The 25766-nt window shown below is 33.2% G+C and overlaps 1 protein-coding gene across 3 annotated transcripts in view; it reads left to right on the forward strand.

Moving 5' to 3' along the window:
- LOC117331282 (inter-alpha-trypsin inhibitor heavy chain H3-like) overlaps positions 1-25766 on the forward strand; it is a 62399-nt gene that overhangs the window by 17065 nt on the left and 19568 nt on the right. For all 3 annotated transcript variants that reach the window (XM_033889891.1, XM_033889892.1, XM_033889890.1), the window contains exon 3: positions 12622-12776. In XM_033889891.1, coding sequence (XP_033745782.1) covers positions 12622-12776 — 155 coding nt within the window. The remainder of the gene's footprint in view (positions 1-12621; positions 12777-25766) is intronic.

Below are 25766 nucleotides of genomic sequence, written 5' to 3' on the forward strand. Positions count from 1 at the left end.
ATAGATTGGCTATAATCAGTTATATATATATATTTATATAGGTACTGTATGTCATTTATAAATTATTTGGCTTACACGTGAGAAAGCTGCAGGACACACGCAATCGTTACTGTGTCTATATTAGTATCCGTGACATAAAAAGGATGAAGGCCTTGCATGTTCGAGAGTGATTTAATCTGACATAAGTGTTTAAGGACAGTTAAAAAGTTCACATCATATATCATCGGTTTACATCCAACAGTGTCAGGTATCGTGTCCAGCATTGCTTAGACATAATACATTTGGGAGTGGAGATGGTGGAGGTTCAGCCAATAGACCTAACCGCTCTTAGTAAACCTAATTAATCAATGTTTCAGAATGTTACAATTTAAGCTGTATACATTTCCAGTTAATCGTGTGGGCTTTAAAACTATGCAGGTATTTCCGCCCTCCCACCTAATGTTGACTATGTTATTTGTTATCGGGCTTGAAATAACTGATATCAAATAATTTGTATTAGTTAAGTTAAAACAATGGGAATCATATTTCAAAATAGACGAGTATAAAATGTTCTTAGTTAGATCTAATATTACCAATATACCTAAACACCAGATCTTTCTATAAAAGATATGCATTTTGTATATGAAAACTACTGCCAGAGAATGACTTAAAGTCATCTTTCCCTGTTACCATGGTAATTACCACTAGTACCACGAGAGGATGTCTAAAAGTCACTCGGATAAGCTAATGTCAATTTTCTACACCTCCACAGCTCCCTGGTTGTATTTGTAGTGTCTAAACTATCAAATGATCAAACTAAATTTAATATCCTTGAATGAGAGTCACTACCACCGATGTAGATAATTGATCCGTGACAAAATTTGTCGTATACCTATACATCGTAACAGGTGCTCACGTGGTCAATATCATTAATACTGATAATACCATGTACATGAGGAATTCAAATGTGATCAACTCATATCATTTAAAGGTTTGACCCTCAAACCTACTGTTGTATTGTTCCGGTCACAGTCCAACTGTTTAGCAATGCAAGGTCTGTACATTTTCTATCTCTTCATGCGTGCGTTTTTTTCATTTCTAAAACCGATCAGATTAAAGTTAAGTTCGCTAGCATGACGGAGCTCTCCTACCAGTATTATAAAGAGAGTGTGTTAGAAGTCCTTATTCCGGAGTGCGTTATATCTTTATAATATAGAATGTGTCTATAATTTGTACGTTTGTGTCCTCTTTATATATAATGTAGTACATTTGTATGCACACTAGTTTTCCACATTAACCTCAGAGGGCGACTGAATTCTACCTCTGGAACGGTAGCTCAAACCCCAGTAAGGTACAATAATGTACAGCGAGCGGTACAGATCTCCTCTACATCATGCGTGTACATTATAACTAGTGAAAACGGTCATAGATAATAGGAGATGGCGACATCGCTAGTTTATATAATTAGTGTAACATGTATAGTTAATGGATACAAAATGGGTGTTGACGATTTGGGTTGACATGGTATATTTTTTGTGTTGACGTTGTGGGTTGACATGGCATATTTTTTGCGTGTTGACGGTTTTGGTTGACATGGCATATTTTTTGCGTGTTGACGTTGTGGGTTGACATGGTATATTGTTACGTGTTGACGTTGTGGGTTGACATGGTATATTTTTGCGTGTTGACGTTGTGGGTTGACATGGTATATTTTTTGCGTGTTGACGTGTGGGTTGACATGGCATATTTTTTGCGTGTTGACGTTGTGGGTTGACATGGTATATTGTTACGTGTTGACGTTGTGGGTTGACATGGTGTATTTTTGCGTGTTGACGTGTGGGTTGACATGATGTATGTTTTGCGTGTTGACGTGATGGGTTGACATGGTATATTTTTGCGTGTTGACGTTGTGGGTTGACATGGTACAGGTTTTCGTGTTGACGTTGTGGGTTGACATGGTATATTTTTGCGTGTTGACGTTGTGGGTTGACATGGTATATTTTTTGCGTGTTGACGTGTGGGTTGACATGATATATTTTTTGCGTGTTGACGTTGTGAGTTGACATGGTATATTTTTGCGTGTTGACGTTGTGGGTTGACATGGTATATTTTTTGCGTGTTGACGTGTGGGTTGACATGGCATATTTTTTGCGTGTTGACGTTGTGGGTTGACATGGTATATTGTTACGTGTTGACGTTGTGGGTTGACATGGTATATTTTTGCGTGTTGACGTGTGGGTTGACATGATACATGTTTTGCGTGTTGACGTGATGGGTTGACATGGTATATTTTTGCGTGTTGACGTTGTGGGTTGACATGGTACAGGTTTTCGTGTTGACGTTGTGGGTTGACATGGTATATTTTTGCGTGTTGACGTTGTGGGTTGACATGGTATATTTTTTGCGTGTTGACGTGTGGGTTGACATGATATATTTTTTGCGTGTTGACGTTGTGAGTTGACATGGTATATTTTTGCGTGTTGACATTGTGGGTTGACATGGTATATTTTTTGCGAGTTTATATTATTGTAGATTTTAGTGGTCTAGTGGTAGGCCGCATGCCTATGTTACCGAAGGGTCGCTAGCTCGAGTCCGGGCACGGTAGACTAGTGATAGGCTACATGGCTATGTGACCGAAGGGTCGCTAGTTCGAGTCTCGGCATGGTGGACTAGTGATAGGCTACATGGCTATGTGACCGAAGGGTCGCTAGTTCGAGTCTCGGCACGGTGGACTAGTGATAGGCTACATGGCTATGTGACCGAAGGATCGCTAGTTCGAGTCTCGGCACCGGGACTATGTTACTTCCTTGAACACGACACTTTACTCCGCTGTGTTCAAGTCGACACAGCTGTAAATGAGGACAGGGCACGAAATGTCGTTTGTAACCTGTTAGTACCGAAACGACAGCTCCAGCTGTAGGCTCCCAATGGAGTTGAGAAAGACATTTGCTGATTGCTCAATGCCCAATAACCACGAGTGATAATTTTACAAACCGCTTTGAGACGGCTATGTTGCTGTGTCATAGCGGAATATTATGAATAATTATTATGTACATTGTGAACGTGAGTTATTTAAAACAGCAAAATTCAAAAGGCCTCGTTCAGCGTCACACTCGAACGGAACAAATGTTGTAAGGGAAGGGAAGTGAGCATGCTATCAATAAACAGGAACAGTAATATCGTAAATAAAAAGTTAAATGGCCTTAATTGAGTTATCTACGCGGACCTGTATCTGGACATTAATGTACACATTCTAAGCAATTTTCTTTTTAAAATCTAGTGTGCAGGCCAATATCTATAATTGCATTTATTATACGGATAAACCAGGATAATTGAAATGTGTAATTTTAGAAACGAGGTCCCCGCCAAGCGAGTGGGGAGGTATCGAGTACACACCGATAAGGCTCTCTCCTGTCTCGTGGGAATTCCGACACGGATTAGGGAGTCTACTTAGTACATAGCGGCCTGTTCCTTTACTGTATTACATCCTACTATTATACAACATATCCCTTTGTACGTATCTAACTCTCCCCCTATCCTCCAGATGTACTCACGATAGATATTCTATATGTCCATGTGGACATACGGATCCGTTAGATTCACGATCTCCATCGCATCCTAAGATAGTGTAACGTGTGTTCACCATCTATATACTGAACTTTTCAAGCCAAAAAGAAAGATTATGAAACATTTAATAATATTCTTAATTGATCTATTGGTTTGATATTTTGATTATGGATATGTATAAACCACTGACACTCTTTATGGTATTTAATCAATGTTGCGTTTCGTTATATTTCGCCTGGTTTCTTATTTTATATACATGATTTCTTTCTTCCTCCTCTTCCTTCGATACTCTCCTTCCCTCAGCCCTCCGACTCCATAATGTATTAAACCTGTAATGTAACATCCCTACAGTTAATTCATATTTAATTACATCACACGTAACTACTTACATACGATAAATCACGTGGAAAAGTACGTAATTTATATATAGGACCATTAACCACATTTCAAAATTTAAAAAAGGTTAATTTTTAAAACGAGGTAGAAAACCACTAGCACAAGCATATTTCGTGATAAATTTTCGGTGGATGTAATTAGAAATGGTGTTTAACACATGTTCACGCTGGAGAAGATATGGTCTGATACCCTTAAAGATATTAGAATCTTTGAGCTCGTAGCCCTGTATATCATAATAGCTAGGAATTTCAAATTAGGTTTGTATCTCAAAGATAAAAAAGTAAATATTTGAGTGATGAGGAAACTTTATTCTCAATTATTATTATTTCTTTTTAAAATTATCAGTAAATGTTTGTTTTGGATTTTAATTAAATTCCACCCAATAGAATCTACTGAACTGTTTTGATTTAAACATCTTTAATGCTGGTTAAATACACCGACATAGTTGAAATCATCCCCAGTATCATGAGTATTAGGAATACGAAGAAAGACTCAAGTTATCAAAAATTACAGAATCTTAATGTACACAAAGATCTCCTTATTTACTGATGGTCGTAAAATAACTGATATGATATTGTAGTATATATAGGTTGTAGTATATATAGGTTGTGTTATATAATTTGATGTTGTTGTAGTATATAGGTTGTGTTATATAATTTGATGTTGTAGTATATATAGGTTGTGTTATATAATTTGATGTTGTTGTAGTATATATAGGTTGTGTTATATAATTTGATGTTGTAGTATATATAGGTTGTGTTATATAATTTGATGTTGTAGTATATATAGGTTGTGTTATATTATTTGATGTTGTAGTATATATAGGTTGTGTTATATAATTTGATGTTATTGTAGTATATATAGGTTGTGTTATATAATTTGATGTTGTTGTAGTATATATAGGTTGTGTTATATAATTTGATGTTGTTGTAGTATATATAGGTTGTGTTATATAATTTGATGTTGTAGTATATATAGGTTGTGTTATATAATTTGATGTTGTTGTAGTATATATAGGTTGTGTTATATAATTTGATGTTGTAGTATATATAGGTTGTGTTATATAATTTGATGTTGTAGTATATATAGGTTGTGTTATATAATTTGATGTTGTAGTATATATAGGTTGTGTTATATAATTTGATGTTGTAGTATATATAGGTTGTGTTATATAATTTGATGTTGTAGTATATATAGGTTGTGTTATATAATTTGATGTTGTAGTATAAATAGGTTGTGTTATATAAGTTGATGTTGTTGTATATATATGTTGTGTGATATACCAGTTTCGTTATATTACAAGCCTCATGGCTTTATTAGACACACGACACAGTGGCTATACGTTAATGTAATGGATACCGATCTAATATCAATGACGTGTCTATATCGATGTAAAACAAGACAGTCGTAACGCCTCAACAACAATTGGATTAAAACGATTGTAATCGGATACAATATGTTACACATTGTATGAGACAAAGAAATATTTGTTTTTATTTGAGGTATATATTTTAATATGGCTACAATATTCAACACTGTAAAACAATGGAATGAAACGGCGTGAAACAATGGAGAGAAACAATACCACCGATACATGTTTATTTGAGATTTTTTCCACTGACTCTGATTACAATTATTTTATGGTTGATTTCTCCGAGCTACATGTAGCAATGTACTTGTGTTGAAACATTGAACTCTAATATACATAGACGTAAAGGCTGTACATCATCAGATGTTTACCTCCATCACTCTTCATTCCAATAGTATCACTAGCATCAGTCCACATTAGTAACTTACGATAAGATTTACCACGGATATTCATTTTATTTTAACCGTTCTCCATTGTAATCGATTGTTACCATCTCTGGGACGTTGACTATTATCCGTTCAGTGATAAGGTTGTGCTGGTTTTCGTAAGTTTACAACTTATAGACGGTGTCAGTTGTGTGTGTTGAGGACCGATATCAAACAAGTATGCTATCCTGTCGCCGTGTAAAAGGATACAACTCCTTCTTATTTATAAAACATAAAATTATGCAATCTCAAAAAACACAGAATTTATTAGCGTGTCATATCGTAGTTCACTTAGTCCTCTTCGTCTGGTTACTTCAGGTTGTGATACAGCGATATATCTTTATGTTGGCACAATATACATGTTTGTAAATAAAAATGACAATTTCATAAGTTTACTATAGTTAGCCCAATATATTATATACAGTCTACTATAGTTAGCCCAATATATTATATACAGTCTACTATAGTAAGCTCAATATATTATATACAATCTACTATACAATCTACTATATACAATCTACTATACAATCTACTATATACAATCTACTATAGTAAGCCCAATATATAATATACAGTCTACTATAGTAAGCCCAATATATAATATACAGTCTACTATAGTAAGCCCAATATATTATATACAGTCTACTATAGTAAGCCCAATATATTATATACAGTCTACTATAGTTAACCCACTATATTATATACAGTCTACTATATATAGTAAGCCCAATATATTATATACAGTCTACTATAGTAAGCCCAATATATTATATACAGTCTACTATAGTTAACCCACTATATTATATACAGTCTACTATATATAGTAAGCCCAATATATTATATACAGTCTACTATAGTAAGCCCAATATATTATATACAGTCTACTATAGTTAACCCACTATATTATATACAGTCTACTATATATAGTAAGCCCAATATATTATATACAGTCTACTATATATAGTAAGCCCAATGTATTATATACAGTCTACTATAGTTTGGCCAATGTATTATATACAGTCTACTATAGTTTGGCCAATGTATTATATACAGTCTACTATAGTTAGCCCAATATATTATACACAGTCTACTATAGTTAGCCCGATATATTATATACAGTCTAATATAGATAGCCCAATATATTATACACAGTCTACTATAGTAAGCCCAATATATTATATACAGTCTACTATATATAGTAAGCCCAATATATTATATACAGTCTACTATAGTAAGCCCAATATATTATATACAGTCTACTATAGTAAGCCCAATATATTATATACAGTCTACTATAGTTAGCCCACTATATTATATACAGTCTACTATAGTTTGGCCAATATATTATATACAGTCTACTATAGTTTGGCCAATGTATTATATACAGTCTACTATAGTTAGCCCAATATATTATATACAGTCTACTATAGTAAGCCCAATATATTATATACAGTCTACTATAGTAAGCCCAATGTATTATATACAGTCTACTATAGTTTGGCCAATGTATTATATACAGTCTACTATAGTTTGGCCAATGTATTATATACAGTCTACTATAGTTAGCCCAATATATTATATACAGTCTACTATAGTAAGCCCAATATATTATATACAAAGTGCTATAGTTAGCCCAATATAATATATACAGTCTACTATAGTTTGGCCAATGTTTTATATACAGTCTACTATAGTTTGGCCAATGTATTATATACAGTCTACTATAGTTTGGCCCATATATATAATACAGTCTACTTTAGTTTGGCCAATGTATTATATACAGTCTACTATATATAGTAAGCCCAATATATTATATACAGTCTACTATAGTTAGCCCAATATATTATATACAGTCTACTATATATAGTAAGCCCAATATATTATATACAGTCTACTATAGTTAGCCCAATATATTATATACAGTCTACTATATATAGTAAGCCCAATATATTATATACAGTATATTATAGTAAGCCCAATATATTATATACAATCGACTATATATAGTAAGCCCGATATATTATATACAGTCTAGTATATATAGTTAGCCCAATATAGTATATACAGTCTACTATATATAGTAAGCCCAATATATTATATACAGTCTACTATAGTTAGCCCTATATATTATATACAGTCTACTATAGATAGTAAGCCCAATATATTATATACAGTCTACTATATATAGTTAGCCCAATATATTATATACAGTCTACTATATATAGTAAGCCCAATATATTATATACAGTCTACTATATATAGTAAGCCCAATATATTATACACAGTCTACTATAGTAAGCCCAATATATAATATACAGTCTACTATATATAGTAAGCCCAATATATTATATACAGTCTACTATATATAGTTAGCCCAATATATTATATACAGTCTATTATAGTAAGCCCAATATATTATATACAGTCAACTATAGTTAGCCTAATATATTATATACAGTCTACTATATATAGTAAGCCCAATATATTATATACAGTCTACTATAGTAAGCCCAATATATTATATACAGTCTATTATAGTAAGCCCAATATATTATATACAGTCTACTATAGTTAGCCTAATATATTATATACAGTCTACTATAGTAAGCCCAATATATTATATACAGTCTACTATATATAGTAAGCCCGATATATTATATACAGTCTACTATAGTTAGCCCAATATATTATATACAGTCTACTATAGTAAGCCCAATATATTATATACAGTCTACTATAGTTAGCCCAATATATTATATACAGTCTACTATATATAGTAAGCCCAATATATTATATACAGTCTGCTATATATAGTAAGCCCAATATATTACATACAGTCTACTATAGTAAGCCCAATATATTATATACAGTCTACTATTCATAGTAAGCCCAATATATTATATACAGTCTAATATTCATAGTAAGCCCAATATATTATATACAGTCTATTATATATAGTAAGCCCAATATATTATATACAGTCTACTATTCATAGTAAGCCCAATATATTATATACAGTCTACTATATATAGTAAGCCCAATATATTATATACAGTCTACTATATATAGTAAGCCCAATAGATTATATACAGTCTACTATATATAGTAAGCCCAATATATTATATAAGGTCTACTATATAAAGCCATTCAGTCTACTATAGAGAGCCCACTCAGTCCACTTACTATAAATAGCTATTCAAACTGTGTCTTCTGTAGATAGCCATCCCTTACTGCGTGGCTCAACTGACGCAATCTAGGGAGATATGTATCACAGAATCTTCAATCATCTTAATAAAGATTTGTCATTATATATATCTGAATGTGAAATATGGGCCTACACGTTTTTTTTCTGTTTGGATCAGTCGTATTTTGTATTTACTACTGTATTAGTACTCGGTATAATAGTATACATCTATGAACGACATTATGCAAAACACTATGTCTTGTCAATGTGTACCAATGCTGTGAACAATCTTGACGTCATCTTCGCGTCGAGAAGAATGTGGAGGATGGTATTTATCTGCATACAAGTCAGAGTGAAAAATGTTTTTTTTTTTATAAAGATAGCGTTATGTTCATGTGGATTTCATATGGAATTAATGAAACTAGTCACGATTTTTCATTTTTGTCATCAGAAGCTAAGTAAGGTAAAATATTCGTCGACTTGTTTCTCATATTTTGTATCATGGAAACCAGCTATTCATCAATCAAACGATTTTTTTCCATTTGTAATCTATAGAGGTTCGGTCTATTTTAGATCATTATCAGTTTGGCTGGTACCTTGCCCCTATGGACGTTAGAAAGTACATGTCAATGTTGTACCTATCTGTAGTGATATTGGTCCATACATCATCCTATCACCCCGTTCTGAAGGCTATGAATACCTATACAATTTACATCATATCTATTTGATCCTACAAACCGTAATGATATAGCGGTCTGTAGTGTTACACGCGAGAACACATTCTGAATGACATATTTGATGACGAGCCACTGTAAACTGATATCATCTAAATGGGTTCCTGTCAAAAATCTTCAGCTCTACAATAAATGTGATGATGTGAGCAGTTTGTGGTATCAAAAGAAATTGTTATGTTTAAAAAATAGGAGATATAAAAGGAAATATTATAATCTGCTTTTATATAGAAACATCAAATCATTGTTATTAATGAAAATACACATACGTCTGTATAATGGTAGTACTTGTTTACTCAACAGCATTTAATTTTCTTCTCAGATTTTAGCTATAGATAATATTTTTCCTGTCACGATTGCAGGTCAAGGCATTTAATGGGCTCTTTATCACGAGTCGCCTAGCAACATATTTGTATGTTCAAGTTGTCTAGCAACATAATTATATGTTATGATGGTATCATACGTCACCTAGTGACATATATGTTATGATCATACGTCACCTAGTAACATATATGTTATGATCATACGTCACCTAGTAACATATATGTTATGATCATACGTCACCTAGTAACATATATGTTATGATCATACGTCACCTAGTAACATATATGTTATGATCATACGTCACCTAGTAACATATATGTTATGATAGTATCATACGTCACCTAGTAACATATATGTTATAATTGTATCATACGTCACCTAGTAACATATATGTTATGATGGTATCATACGTCACCTAGTAACATATATGTTATGATTGTATCATACGTCACCTAGTAACATATATGTTATGATGGTATCATACGTCACCTAGTAACATATATGTTATGATAGTATCATACGTCACCTAGTAACATATATGTTATAATTGTATCATACGTCACCTAGTAACATATATGTTATGATGGTATCATACGTCACCTAGTAACATATATGTTATGATGGTATCATACGTCACCTAGTAACATATATGTTATAATTGTATCATACGTCACCTAGTAACATATATGTTATGATTGTATCATACGTCACCTAGTAACATATATGTTATGATAGTATCATACGTCACCTAGTAACATATATGTTATAATTGTATCATACGTCACCTAGTAACATATATGTTATGATGGTATCATACGTCACCTAGTAACATATATGTTATGATGGTATCATACGTCACCTAGTAACATATATGTTATGATTGTATCATACGTCACCTAGTAACATATATGTTATGATGGTATCATACGTCACCTAGTAACATATATGTTATGATAGTATCATACGTCACCTAGTAACATATATGTTATAATTGTATCATACGTCACCTAGTAACATATATGTTATGATGGTATCATACGTCACCTAGTAACATATATGTTATGATGGTATCATACGTCACCTAGTAACATATATGTTATAATTGTATCATACGTCACCTAGTAACATATATGTTATGATTGTATCATACGTCACCTAGTAACATATATGTTATAATTGTATCATACGTCACCTAGTAACATATATGTTATGATAGTATCATACGTCACCTAGTAACATATATGTTATGATCATACGTCACCTAGTAACATATATGTTATAATTGTATCATACGTCACCTAGTAACATATATGTTATGATGGTATCATACGTCACCTAGTAACATATATGTTATGATTGTATCATACGTCACCTAGTAACATATATGTTATGATCATACGTCACCTAGTAACATATATGTTATGATCATACGTCACCTAGTAACATATATGTTATGATCATACGTCACCTAGTAACATATATGTTATGATCATACGTCACCTAGTAACATATATGTTATGATTGTATCATACGTCACCTAGTAACATATATGTTATAATTGTATCATACGTCACCTAGTAACATATATGTTATGATTGTATCATACGTCACCTAGTAACATATATGTTATGATCATGCGTCACCTAGTAACATATATGTTATGATAGTATCATACGTCACCTAGTAACATATATGTTATGATAGTATCATACGTCACCTAGTAACATATATGTTATGATCATGCGTCACCTAGTAACATATATGTTATGATTGTATCATACGTCACCTAGTAACATATATGTTATAATTGTATCATACGTCACCTAGTAACATATATGTTATAATAGTATCATACGTCACCTAGTAACATATATGTTATGATTGTATCATACGTCACCTAGTAACATATATGTTATAATAGTATCATACGTCACCTAGTAACATATATGTTATGTCACCATCGCTTTCTGTCTAGAACTATGTTGTCTTTTTTTCATCCGCCGACCTGAACTTTTATGTTTTTATTTTATAATTGTAATAATGTCCATGGTACGATATCGTTGTACACGACCTTCACCCTGTTTATTTTACCGCGGATGACTTTCTAAGTATTTATTTCCATGTTAGGACGTCGTTGTATATAGCTTTTTCCAGTTGTACTGCTACGTATTCTCTCATAGAAGGTTAGTTTGTAGCTGAAACGGTCACCTGGTTAGTTCGTAATGCAGTTGCGCGTCTCCGATATCTTTATTTTTTATTTGTGTGATGTAATTGTAATATGTATGTGTTAGGGACTCTACTACGTCATTATTTCATTACATTAGCCTTTGGTTTAAAGTTGGAGGGTTTAAATCTGGATGGTAATATAGAGTGAGTTTTGTTGTGGAAAGAAGCTAATATACATGTCAGAAGCACGTGTTTTCCTGGTCTTTAATACACTTTCTGGGTCATAACCAGCAAAACTTGGAACAAAACATCTATATTTGCATATAGACCCTTGGAAGGTGTTTCGGAAGAGAGGCGTCTTCTCCTCACCATACAAAACTAGGACAAATGTTTCTCTCCGTGAAGATGAATCTTTTGTCAAAATTTCTCCTCGTTGATTTACGTTGTTTTGTTTACATTATTTACTTATCTCCCTTTCAGCCTCGACTGTACTATCTCCATATCAAGTCTGACATCAAGTTCCGGTTCTCCACGACATTGATCACTAGCAAGGTCATGAACCCTAGTTCCGTTGCCCAGGAATCATCGTTCCATGTCACACTTCCGGATGAGGCGTTCATTACGAATTTCGAAATGTAAGACTGTGATGCTTTTTACAAAACATTTGTGTAATATTTGTATCCGATAGTATTATAGTAGTATACAGAATAAACTGTTTACAATTACACCCATCAAAAGAAATGTATTAATATAAACGTCCTTACAAAACACCCCAGTAAACACTGGATGAACCTTAATGATTAAATCGACGGTCTGTAACTTATGTAGAACTTTGATTTTGTCATAACCTTCGTCAGAGCAGTAATACATACATGGATAGTACCTGTTCTCGTACTTCGTGTTTGAGCCTCAGTAGGTACGACAAAAGCTCCGCGAAGTTCCCAGTACTGTTAACAATCTCTATTAGGACTATTAGAGTGCATCAACATCTAAGAGTGTATAACATGTTGCTGTTACAACTATGTTCTGACATCTCAAGATACGAAATGTTAATGTGTCATATTTAATGGGGGATGTCAATGTGAGCCAGATAATTAGACACTCGTCCTACCATAACAACGTACAGACAACGTATAGATACACTTCTTTGTACACTAGATGGTATACACTTCTCTGTACACTTGATGGTATACACTACTTTGTACACTTGATGGTATACACTACTTTGTACACTTGATGGTATACACTACTTTGTACACTTGATGGTATACACTACTTTGTACACTTGATGGTATACACTTTGTACACTTGATGGTATACACTTCTTTGTACACTAGATGGTATACACTTCTTTGTACACTTGATGGTATACACTTCTTTGTACACTAGATGGTATACACTTCTCTGTACACTAGATGGTATACACTTCTCTGTACACTTGATGGTATACACTTTGTACACTTGATGGTATACACTTTGTACACTTGATGGTATACACTTTGTACACTTGATGGTATACACTTCTTTGTACACTTGATGGTATACACTACTTTGTACACTTGATGGTATACACTTTGTACACTTGATGGTATACACTTTTGTACACTTGATGGTATACACTTTGTACATTTGATGGTATACACTACTTTGTACACTTGATGGTATACACTACTTTGTACACTTGATGTTATACACTTTGTACACTTGATGGTATACACTACTTTGTACACTTGATGGTATACACTTCTTTGTACACTTCATGGTATACACTACTTTGTACACTTGATGGTATACACTACTTTGTACACTTGATGGTATACACTTTGTACACTTGATGGTATACACTTTGTACACTTGATGGTATACACTACTTTGTACACTTGATGGTATACACTTTGTACACTTGATGTTATACACTTTGTACACTTGATGGTATACACTACTTTGTACACTTGATGGTATACAATTCTTTGTACACTTGATGGTATACACTACTTTGTACACTTGATGGTATACACTTTGTACACTTGATGGTATACACTTTGTACACTTGATGGTATACACTACTTTGTACACTAGATGGTATACACTACTTTGTACACTTGATGTTATACACTTTGTACACTTGATGGTATACACTACTTTGTACACTTGATGGTATACACTTCTCTGTACACTAGATGGTATACACTTCTCTGTACACTTGATGGTATACACTTCTCTGTACACTAGATGGTATACACTTCTTTGTACACTTGATGGTATACACTTCTCTGTACACTAGATGGTATACACTTCTCTGTACACTAGATGGTATACACTACTTTGTACACTTGATGGTATACAATTCTTTGTACACTTGATGGTATACACTACTTTGTACACTAGATGGTATACACTTTGTACACTTGATGGTATACACTACTTTGTACAATTGATGGTATACACTTCTTTGTACACTAGATGGTATACACTTTGTACACTTGATGGTATACACTACTTTGTACACTAGATGGTATACACTTTGTACACTTGATGGTATACACTACTTTGTACACTTGATGGTATACACTACTTTGTACACTTGATGGTATACACTACTTTGTACACTAGATGGTATACACTACTTTGTACACTTGATGGTATACACTACTTTGTACACTTGATGGTATACACTACTTTGTACAATTGATGGTATACACTTCTTTGTACACTAGATGGTATACACTTTGTACACTTGATGGTATACATTACTTTGTACACTAGATGGTATACACTACTTTGTACACTTGATGGTATACACTACTTTGTACAATTGATGGTATACACTTCTTTGTACACTAGATGGTATACACTTTGTACACTTGATGGTATACACTACTTTGTACACTAGATGGTATACACTTTGTACACTTGATGGTATACACTACTTTGTACACTTGATGGTATATACTACTTTGTACACTTGATGGTATACACTACTTTGTACACTTGATGGTATACACTTTGTACACTTGATGGTATACACTTTGTACACTTGATGGTATACACTTCTTTGTACACTTAATGGTATACACTTTGTACACTTGATGGTATACACTTTGTACACTTGATGGTATACACTTCTTTGTACACTTGATGGTATACACTTCTTTGTACACTTGATGGTATACACTTCTTTGTACACTTGATGGTATACACTTTGTACACCTGATGGTATACACTTCTCTGTACACTTGATGTTATACACTTCTTTGTACACTTGATGGTATACACTTTGTACACTTGATGGTATACACTTTGTACACTTGATGGTATACACTTCTTTGTACACTTAATGGTATACAATTTGTACACTTGATGTTATACACTTCTTTGTACACTTGATGGTATACACTTTGTACACTTGATGGTATACACTACTTTGTACACTTGATGGTATACACTTTTTTCACTTGATGGTATACACTTTGTACACTTGATGATATACACTTCTTTGTACACTTGATGGTATACACTTCTTTGTACACTTGATGGTATACACTTTGTACACTAGATGGTATACACTACTTTGTACACTTGATGGTATACACTTTGTACACTTGATGGTATACAATTCTTTGTACACTTGATGGTATACAATTCTTTGTACACTTGATGGTATACACTTTGTACACTTGATGTTATACACTTTGTACACTTGATGGTATACACTTCCCTGTACACTTGATGGTATACACTTTGTACACTTGATGGTATACACTACTTTGTACACTTGATGGTATACACTTTGTACACTTGATGGTATACACTTCTTTGTACACTTGATGGTATACACCTCTCTGTACACTTGATGGTATACACTTTGTACACTTGATGTTATACACTTTGTACACTTGATGGTATACACTTCTCTGTACACTTGATGGTATACACTTCTTTGTACACTTGATGGTATACACTACTTTGTACACTTGATGGTATACACTTCGTACACTTGATGGTATACACTTCTTTGTACACTTGATGGTATACACTTCTCTGTACACTTGATGGTATACACTTTGTACACTTGATGTTATACACTTTGTACACTTGATGGTATACACTTCTCTGTACACTTGATGGTATACACTTTGTACACTTGATGGTATACACTAATTTGTACACTTGATGGTATACACTTTGTACACTTGATGGTATACACTTCTTTGTATACTTGGTGGTATACACTTCTCTGTACATTTGATGGTATACACTACTTTGTACACTTGATGGTATACACTTCTTTGTACACTTGATGGTATACACTTTGTACACTTGATGTTATACACTTCTTTGTACACTTGATGGTATACACTTTGTACACTTGATGGTATACACTACTTTGTACACTTGATGGTATACACTTTGTACACTTGATGGTATACACTTCTTTGTACACTTGATGGTATACACTTCTTTGTACACTTGATGGTATACACTTTGTACACTTGATGTTATACACTTTGTACACTTGATGGTATACACTTCTCTGTACATTTGATGGTATACACTTTGTACACTTGATGGTATACACTTTGTAGGTAGAACTATCTTTCTGAGTTGTTGGTAGAACTATCATTCTGAGTTGTTGGTAGAGCTAGCATTCTGAGTTGTTGGTAGAACTATCATTCTGAGTTGTAGGTAGAGCCATCATTCTGAGTTGTTGGTAGAACTATCATTCGGTGTTATTAGTAGAGCTATCATTCTGTGTTGTTGGTAGAACTATCATTCTAAGTTGTTGGTAGAACTATCATTCTGTGTTATTGGTAGAACTATCATTCTGTGTTGTTGGTAGAACTATCTTTCTGAGTTGTTGGTAGAACTATCTTTCTGAGTTGTTGGTAGAGCTATCATTCTGAGTTGTTGGTAGAACTATCATTCTGAGTTGTTGGTAGAGCTATCTTTCTGAGTTGTTGGTAGAACTATCATTCTCTGTTGTTGGTAGAACTATCTTTCTGAGTTGTTGGTAGAGCTATCATTCTGAGTTGTTGGTAGAACTATCATTCTGAGTTGTTGGTAGAACTATCTTTCTGTGTTGTTGGTAGAACTATCATTCTGAGTTGTTGGTAGAGCCATCATTCTGAGTTGTTGGTAGAGCTATCATTCTGAGTTGTTGGTAGAGCTATCATTCTGAGTTGGTGGTAGAGCTATCATTCTGTGTTGTTGGTAGAACTATCATTCTGAGTTGTTGGTAGAACTAACATTCTGAGTTGTTGGTTGATCTAACATTCTGAGTTGTTGGTAGAGCTATCTTTCTGAGTTGTTGGTAGAGCTATCTTTCTGAGTTGTTGGTAGAGCTATCATTCTGAGTTCTTGGTAGAGCCATAATTCTGAGTTTTTGGTAGAGCTATCATTCGGAGTTGTTGGTAGAGCTATCTTTCTGAGTTTTTGGTAGAGCTATCATTCTGAGTTGTTGGTAGAACTATCATTCTGATTTGTTGGTAGAACTATCTTTCTGAGTTTTTGGTAGAGCTATCATTCGGAGTTGTTGGTAGAGCTATCTTTCTGAGTTTTTGGTAGAGCTATCATTCTGAGTTGTTGGTAGAACTATCATTCTGATTTGTTGGTAGAACTATCTTTCTGAGTTGTTGGTAGAACTATCATTCTGAGTTGTTGGTAGAGCTATCTTTCTGTGTTGTTGGTAGAGCTATCTTTCTGAGTTGTTGGTAGAGCTATCATTCTGAGTTGTTGGTAGAACTATCTTTCTGAGTTGTTGGTAGAACTATCATTCTATGTTGTTGGTAGAACTATCTTTCTGAGTTGTTGGTAGAACTATCATTCTGAGTTGTTGGTAGAGCTATCATTCTGAGTTGTTGGTAGAACTATCATTCTGAGTTTTTGGTAGAGCTATCTTTCTGTGTTGTTGGTAGAGCTATCTTTCTGAGTTGTTGGTAGAACTATCATTCTGAGTTGTTGGTAGAGCTATCATTCTGAGTTATTGGTGTGAGCTATCATTCTGTGTTGTTGGTAGAACTATCATTCTGTGTTGTTGGTAGAGCTATCATTCTGAGTTGGTGGTAGAGCTATCATTCTGAGTTGTTGGTAGAACTATCTTTCTGAGTTGTTGGTAGAGCTATCATTCTGAGTTGTTGGTAGAACTATCATTCTGAGTTGTTGGTAGAGCCATAATTCTGAGTTGTTGGTAGAATTATCATTCTGAGTTGTTGGTAGAGTTAATATTTTGAGTTCTTGGTAGAGCTATTTTTTCGGAGTTGTTGGTAGAGCTATTTTTTCGGAGTTGTTGGTAGAGCTAGGTTTTATCCCCGTACTAGAAGAGGTTATTCAATTTGTTTACATTGAAATAACTGATAGATAAAAATCTAACGACGTTGTTATCAAAGGAATGTAAAAAAAAAAGCACTTTCTTCTGTCAGGATGGGTGACTGCTACCACACATTACACTGTATCTGTCAATCTACACAAGTAGGATAAGTCTAGTCCCTATAAATATGTAAATGTATTGTGAACGATTAACAGGTAATTTGCTGCCAAATACATATTTAGGAAACTGAAACATCTTATGGAAAACTTAAAAAAAGGAAATCAATATTTCTTACTTAAAATTTGCATACCTTAAATCTCCACACGACTATAAGTAACATTTTGCGATAGAAACTTTGTTTAGATAGCAGACTTAGAGATATCATGTTATTCTGACATGGTTGATTAAACTAATGGGTAGCTACAGGCCCGTGGGAATTAAATCAGATAACAAAAGTCTAAACAATAGTATTCATTGTTTTACATCAAACGAAAGTCTTGGTGTGAAGTTGGAGTAGAGTAGCGAGGCACCCCACATGAGATACATGTAGCGAGGCACCCCACAGGAGATAAATGTAGCGAGGCACCCCACAGGAGATACATGTAACGAGGCACCCCACAGGAGATACATGTAACGAGGCACCCCACAGGAGATACATGTAACGAGGCACCCCACAGGAGATACATGTAACGAGGCATCACACAGGATATACATGTAACGAGGCACCCCACAGGGTATACATGTAACAAGGTACACCACAGGAGATACATGTAACGAGGCACCCCACAGGAGATACATGTAACAAGGCACCCCACGGGAGATACATGTACCAAGACACCCCACAGGAGATACATGTAACGAGGTATCCCACAGGATATACATGTAACAAGGCGCCCCACAGGAGATACATGTAACAATACACCCCAAGGAGATACATGTAACGAGGCACCCCACAGGAGATACATGTAGCGAGGCACCCCACAGGATATAATGTAACAAGACACCCCACAGGATATACATGTAACGAGGCACCCCACAGGAGATACATGTAACAAGGCACCCCATATGAGATACATGTAACGAGGCACCCCACAGGAGATACATGTAACAAGGCACCCCACAGGAGATACATGTAACGAGGCACCCCACAGGAGATACATCTAACGAGGTACCCCACAGGATATACATGTAACAAGGCACCCCACAGGATATACATGTAACGAGGCACCCCACAGGAGATACATCTAACGAGGTACCCCACAGGAGATACATGTAACGAGGCACCCCACAGGAGATACATCTAACGAGGTACCCCACAGGAGATACATGTAACAAGGCACCCCATAGGAGATACATGTGGCGAGGTACCCCACAGGATATACATGTAACAAGGCACCCCACGCGATATATATGTAACGAGGCACCCCACAGGAGATACATGTTACAAGACACCCCGCAGGAAATACATGTAACAAGACACCCCGCAGGAGATACATGTAACAAGGCACCCCACAGGAGATACATGTAACGAGGCACCCCACAGGAGATACATGTAACGAGGCACCCCGCAGGATATACATGTAACGAGGCACCCCGCAGGATATACATGTAACAAGGCATCACACAGGATATACATGTAACGAGGTACCCCACAGGAGATACATGTAACGAGGTACTCAACAGGAGATACATGTAACGAGGTACCCCACAGGAGATACATGTAACGAGGTACCCCACAGGAGATACATGTAACAATGTACACCACAGGAGATACATGTAACAAGACACCCCACAGGAGATACATGTAACGAGGCACCCCACAGGAGATATATGTAACGAGGCAACCCACAGTATATACATGTAACAATACACCCCGCAGGAGATACATGTAACAGGGTTCCCCACAGGAGATACATGTAACAAGACACCCCACAGGATATACATGTAACGAGACACCCCACAGGATATACATGTAACGAGGCACCCCACAGGATATACATGTAACGAGGCACCCCACAGGATATACATGTAAAAGGATTTTACAAAAGACACACAGAATATCGGTACCTTATCGAGCTAGGTATAGTAGAGCCAAAATGAATTTCACGGTATCATCAGGCTACGTATAAAGTATAGCTCGTAAATACTGTGATCAGTAACACTAATAGATAGAAAACAACCCATCATTAATGTTCCGAGTAGAGCAGGTAATGCGTAGTTTTCGGAACCCCAATTTGTTGTGGTTCATAATGTTTTTCATGTTTATTGTATCTACTGATCAGAATAGATCCTTTGTGATCTGCTCACGTTATTCCTAATTATAAGGTAAAGTTAAAGGGCTGTCTAGTCATCCTAATTATAAGGTAAAGTTAAAGGGCTGTCTAGTCATCCTTTTTGTTCGTTTTCACCTCAATGGTAGTTCAATGTTAGTGTAGTGATGTCTCATTACTTGTTTAACAATGTTTACTTACTGTCATGTTAATGTTTTATATCTGGGTATCTATCAGTCATTGATGGTCCCCCCCCCCCCCCCCCCGTCAACGTTAAATTGACAAAAGTCACACTGGATGTAGAAGGTAGAAATATAGTACATGCATAATTCATATTTACACGAACATGGATCAATTTATGTATAAGGAACCCTTTCACATGGCGCAATTGATATTTTCACAAACCCTTCAACACGGTGCAATTTATATCTACACGAACCCTTCAATATGGTGATTCATATTTACACGAACATGTATCAATTTATGTATAAGGGACCCTTCCATATGGAGCAATTTATATTTACACGAACGCTTCAACATAGAGCAATTTATATTTACACGAACGCTTCAACATAGTGCAATTTATATTTACACGAACGCTTCAACATAGTGCAATTTATATTTACACGAACGCTTCAACATAGTGCAATTTATATTTACACGAACGCTTCAACATAGTGCAATTTATATTTACACGAACCCTCCAACATTATACAATTTATATTTACACGAACGCTTCAACATAGTGCAATTTATATTTACACGAACGCTTCAACATAGTGCAATTTATATTTACACGAACCCTCCAACATTATACAATTTATATTTACACGAACCCTCCAACATTATACAATCTTTATTTAGTAAGTTTGTTATTTTGATATCACAATATTCGGAATAGCTTTATCAAAGTGAGTAATAATGTTACCGTAAACATTTACCAGGATAACCCCTTAAACAAAAGGATTTGTTACCTTGGGTAGTACACATCTGATGGTTATCGTAAGGAGTACGCAAAGATCTAATGGTTTATTATAAGTAGTACACTGTACATAGATATCTAATGGTTTATTATTAGTAGTACACTACATAGATATCTAATGGTTTATAATTAGTAGTTCACTATACATAAAGATCTAATGGTTTATTATTAGTAGTACACTATACATAAAGATCTAATGGTTTATTATTAGTAGTATACTGTACATAGATATCTAATGGGTTATTATTAGTAGTACACTATACATAAAGATCTAATGGTTTATTATTAGTAGTACACTATACATAGAGATCTAATGGTTTATCATTAGTAGTACACTATACATAGATATCTAATGGTTTATTATTAGTAGTACACTGTACATACAGATCTAATGGTTTATTATTAGTAGTATACTATACATAGATATCTAATGGTTTATTATTAGTAGTATACTGTACATAGATATCTAATGGTTTATTATTAGTAGTACACTGTACATACAGATCTAATGGTTTATTATTAGTAGTACACTGTACATAAAGATCTTATGGGTTATTATTAGTAGTACACTGTACATAGAGATCTAATGGTTTATTATTAGTAGTACACTGTACATAAAGATCTTATGGGTTATTATTAGTAGTACACTGTACATAGATATCTAATGGTTTATTATTAGTAGTACACTGTACATATAGATCTAATGGTTTATTATTAGTAGTACACTATACATAAAGATCTTATGGGTTATTATTAGTAGTACACTATACATAAAGATCATATGGGTTATTATTAGTAGTACACTATACATAAAGATCTAATGGTTTATTATTAGTAGTACACTATACATAAAGATCTTATGGGTTATTATTAGTAGTACACTATACATAAAGATCTTATGGGTTATTATTAGTAGTACACAATACATAAAGATCTAATGGTTTATTATTAGTAGTACACTGTACATAGATATCTAATGGTTTATTATTAGTAGTATACTGTACATAGATATCTAATGGTTTATTATTAGTAGTACACTGTATATATAGATCTAATGGTTTATTATTAGTAGTACACTATACATAAAGATCTTATGGGTTATTATTAGTAGTACACTATACATAAAGATCTTATGGGTTATTATTAGTAGTACACTATACATAAAGATCTAATGGTTTATTATTAGTAGTACACTATACATAAAGATCTTATGGGTTATTATTAGTAGTACACTATACATAAAGATCTAATGGTTTATTATTAGTAGTATACTATACATAAAGATCTAATGGTTTATTATTAGTAGTACACTATACATAAAGATCTTATGGGTTATTATTAGTAGTATACTGTACATAGAGATCTAATGGTTTATTATTAGTAGTACACTGTACATAGGGATCTAATGGTTTATTATTAGTAGTACACTGTACATAGATATATAATGGTTTATTATTAGTAGTACACTGTACATAGATATCTAATGGTTTATTATTAGTAGTACACTGTACATAAAGATCTAATGGTTTATTATTAGTAGTACACTGTACATAAAGATCTAATGGTTTATTATTAGTAGTACACTATACATAAAGATCTAATGGTTTAGTATTAGTAGTACACTATACATATAGATCTAATGGTTTATTATTAGTAGTACACTATACATATAGATCTAATGGTTTATTATTAGTAGTACACTGTACATATATATCTAATGGTTTATTATTAGTAGTACACTGTACATACAGATCTAATGGTTTATTATTAGTAGTATACTATACATAAAGATCTAATGGTTTATTATTAGTAGTATACTGTACATAGATATCTAATGGTTTATTATTAGTAGTACACTGTACATAGAGATCTAATGGTTTATTATTAGTAGTATACTGTACATAAAGATCTAATGGTTTATTATTAGTAGTATACTGTACATAGAGATCTAATGGTTTATTATTAGTAGTATACTATACATAGATATCTAATGGTTTATTATTAGTAGTATACTATACATATAGATCTAATAGTTTATTATTAGTAGTATACTATACATAAAGATCTAATGGTTTATTATTAGTAGTATACTGTACATAGAGATCTAATGGTTTATTATTAGTAGTACACTATACATAGATATCTAATGGTTTATTATTAGTAGTACACTATACATAGATATCTAATGGTTTATTATTAGTAGTATACTGTACATAGAGATTTAATGGTTTATTGTTAGTAGTATACTGTACATAGAGATATAATGGTTTATTATTAGTAGTATACTGTACATAGAGATTTAATGGTTTATTATTAGTAGTACACTATACATAGATATCTAATGGTTTATTATTAGTAGTATACTGTACATAGAGATTTAATGGTTTATTATTAGTAGTATACTGTACATAGAGATTTAATGGTTTATTATTAGTAGTATACTGTACATAGAGATATAATGGTTTATTATTAGTAGTATACTATACATAGATATCTAATGGTTTATTATTAGTAGTACACTGTACATAGAGATTTAATGGTTTATTGTTAGTAGTACACTGTACATAGAGATCTAATGGTTTATTATTAGTAGTATACTGTACATAGAGATCTAATGGTTTATTATTAGTAGTATACTATACATAGAGATCTAATGGTTTATTATTAGTAGTACACTATACATAAAGATCTAATGGTTTATTATTAGTAGTACACTGGCCATAGAGATCTAATGGTTTATTATTAGTAGTATACTATACATAGAGATCTAATGGTTTATTATTAGTAGTACACTATACATAAAGAGCTAATGGTTTATTATTAGTAGTACACTGTACATAGATATATAATGGTTTATTATTAGTAGTACACTGTACATAGAGATCTAATGGTTTATTATTAGTAGTATACTGTACATAAAGATCTAATGGTTTATTATTAGTAGTATACTGTACATACAGATCTAATGGTTTATTATTAGTAGTATACTATACATAGAGATCTAATGGTTTATTATTAGTAGTATACTGTACATAAAGATCTAATGGTTTATTTTAGTAGTATACTGTACATAGATATCTAATGGTTTATTATTAGTAGTACACTATACATAAAGATCTAATGGTTTATTATTAGTAGTATACTATACATAGAGATCTAATGGTTTATTATTAGTAGTATACTATACATAAAGATCTAATGGTTTATCATTAGTAGTACACTGTACATAGAGATCTAATGGTTTATCATTAGTAGTATACTATACATAGATATCTAATGGTTTATTATTAGTAGTACACTATACATAAAGATCTAATGGTTTATTATTAGTAGTTCACTATACATAAAGATCTAATGGTTTATTATTAGTAGTTCACTATACATAAAGATCTAATGGTTTATTATTAGTAGTATACTGTACATAGATATCTAATGGTTTATTATTAGTAGTACACTGTACATAAAGATCTAATGGTTTATTATTAGTAGTATACTGTACATAAAGATCTAATGGTTTATTATTAGTAGTACACTGTACATAAAGATCTAATGGTTTATTATTAGTAGTACACTGTACATACAGATCTAATGGTTTATTATTAGTAGTATACTATACATAAAGATCTAATGGTTTATTGTTAGTAGTACACTGTACATAGATATCTAATGGTTTATTATTAGTAGTACACTATACATAAAGATCTAATGGTTTATTATTAGTAGTACACTATACATAAGGATCTAATGGTTTATTATTAGTAGTATACTGTATATAGAGATCTAATGGTTTATTATTAGTAGTATACTGTACATACAGATCTAATGGTTTATTATTAGTAGTATACTGTACATACAGATCTAATGATTTATTATTAGTAGTACACTGCACATACATCTCTAATGGTTTATTATTAGTAGTACACTGTACATCAAGATCTAATGGTTTATTATTAGTAGTACACTATACATATAGATCTAATGGTTTATTATTAGTAGTATACTGTACATAAAGATCTAATAGTTTATTATTAGTAGTACACTGTACATAGATATTTAATGGTTTATT

The sequence above is a fragment of the Pecten maximus genome, chromosome 7, assembly GCF_902652985.1.
Source record: "Pecten maximus chromosome 7, xPecMax1.1, whole genome shotgun sequence".
In the NCBI taxonomy this organism is placed as follows: domain Eukaryota; kingdom Metazoa; phylum Mollusca; class Bivalvia; order Pectinida; family Pectinidae; genus Pecten; species Pecten maximus.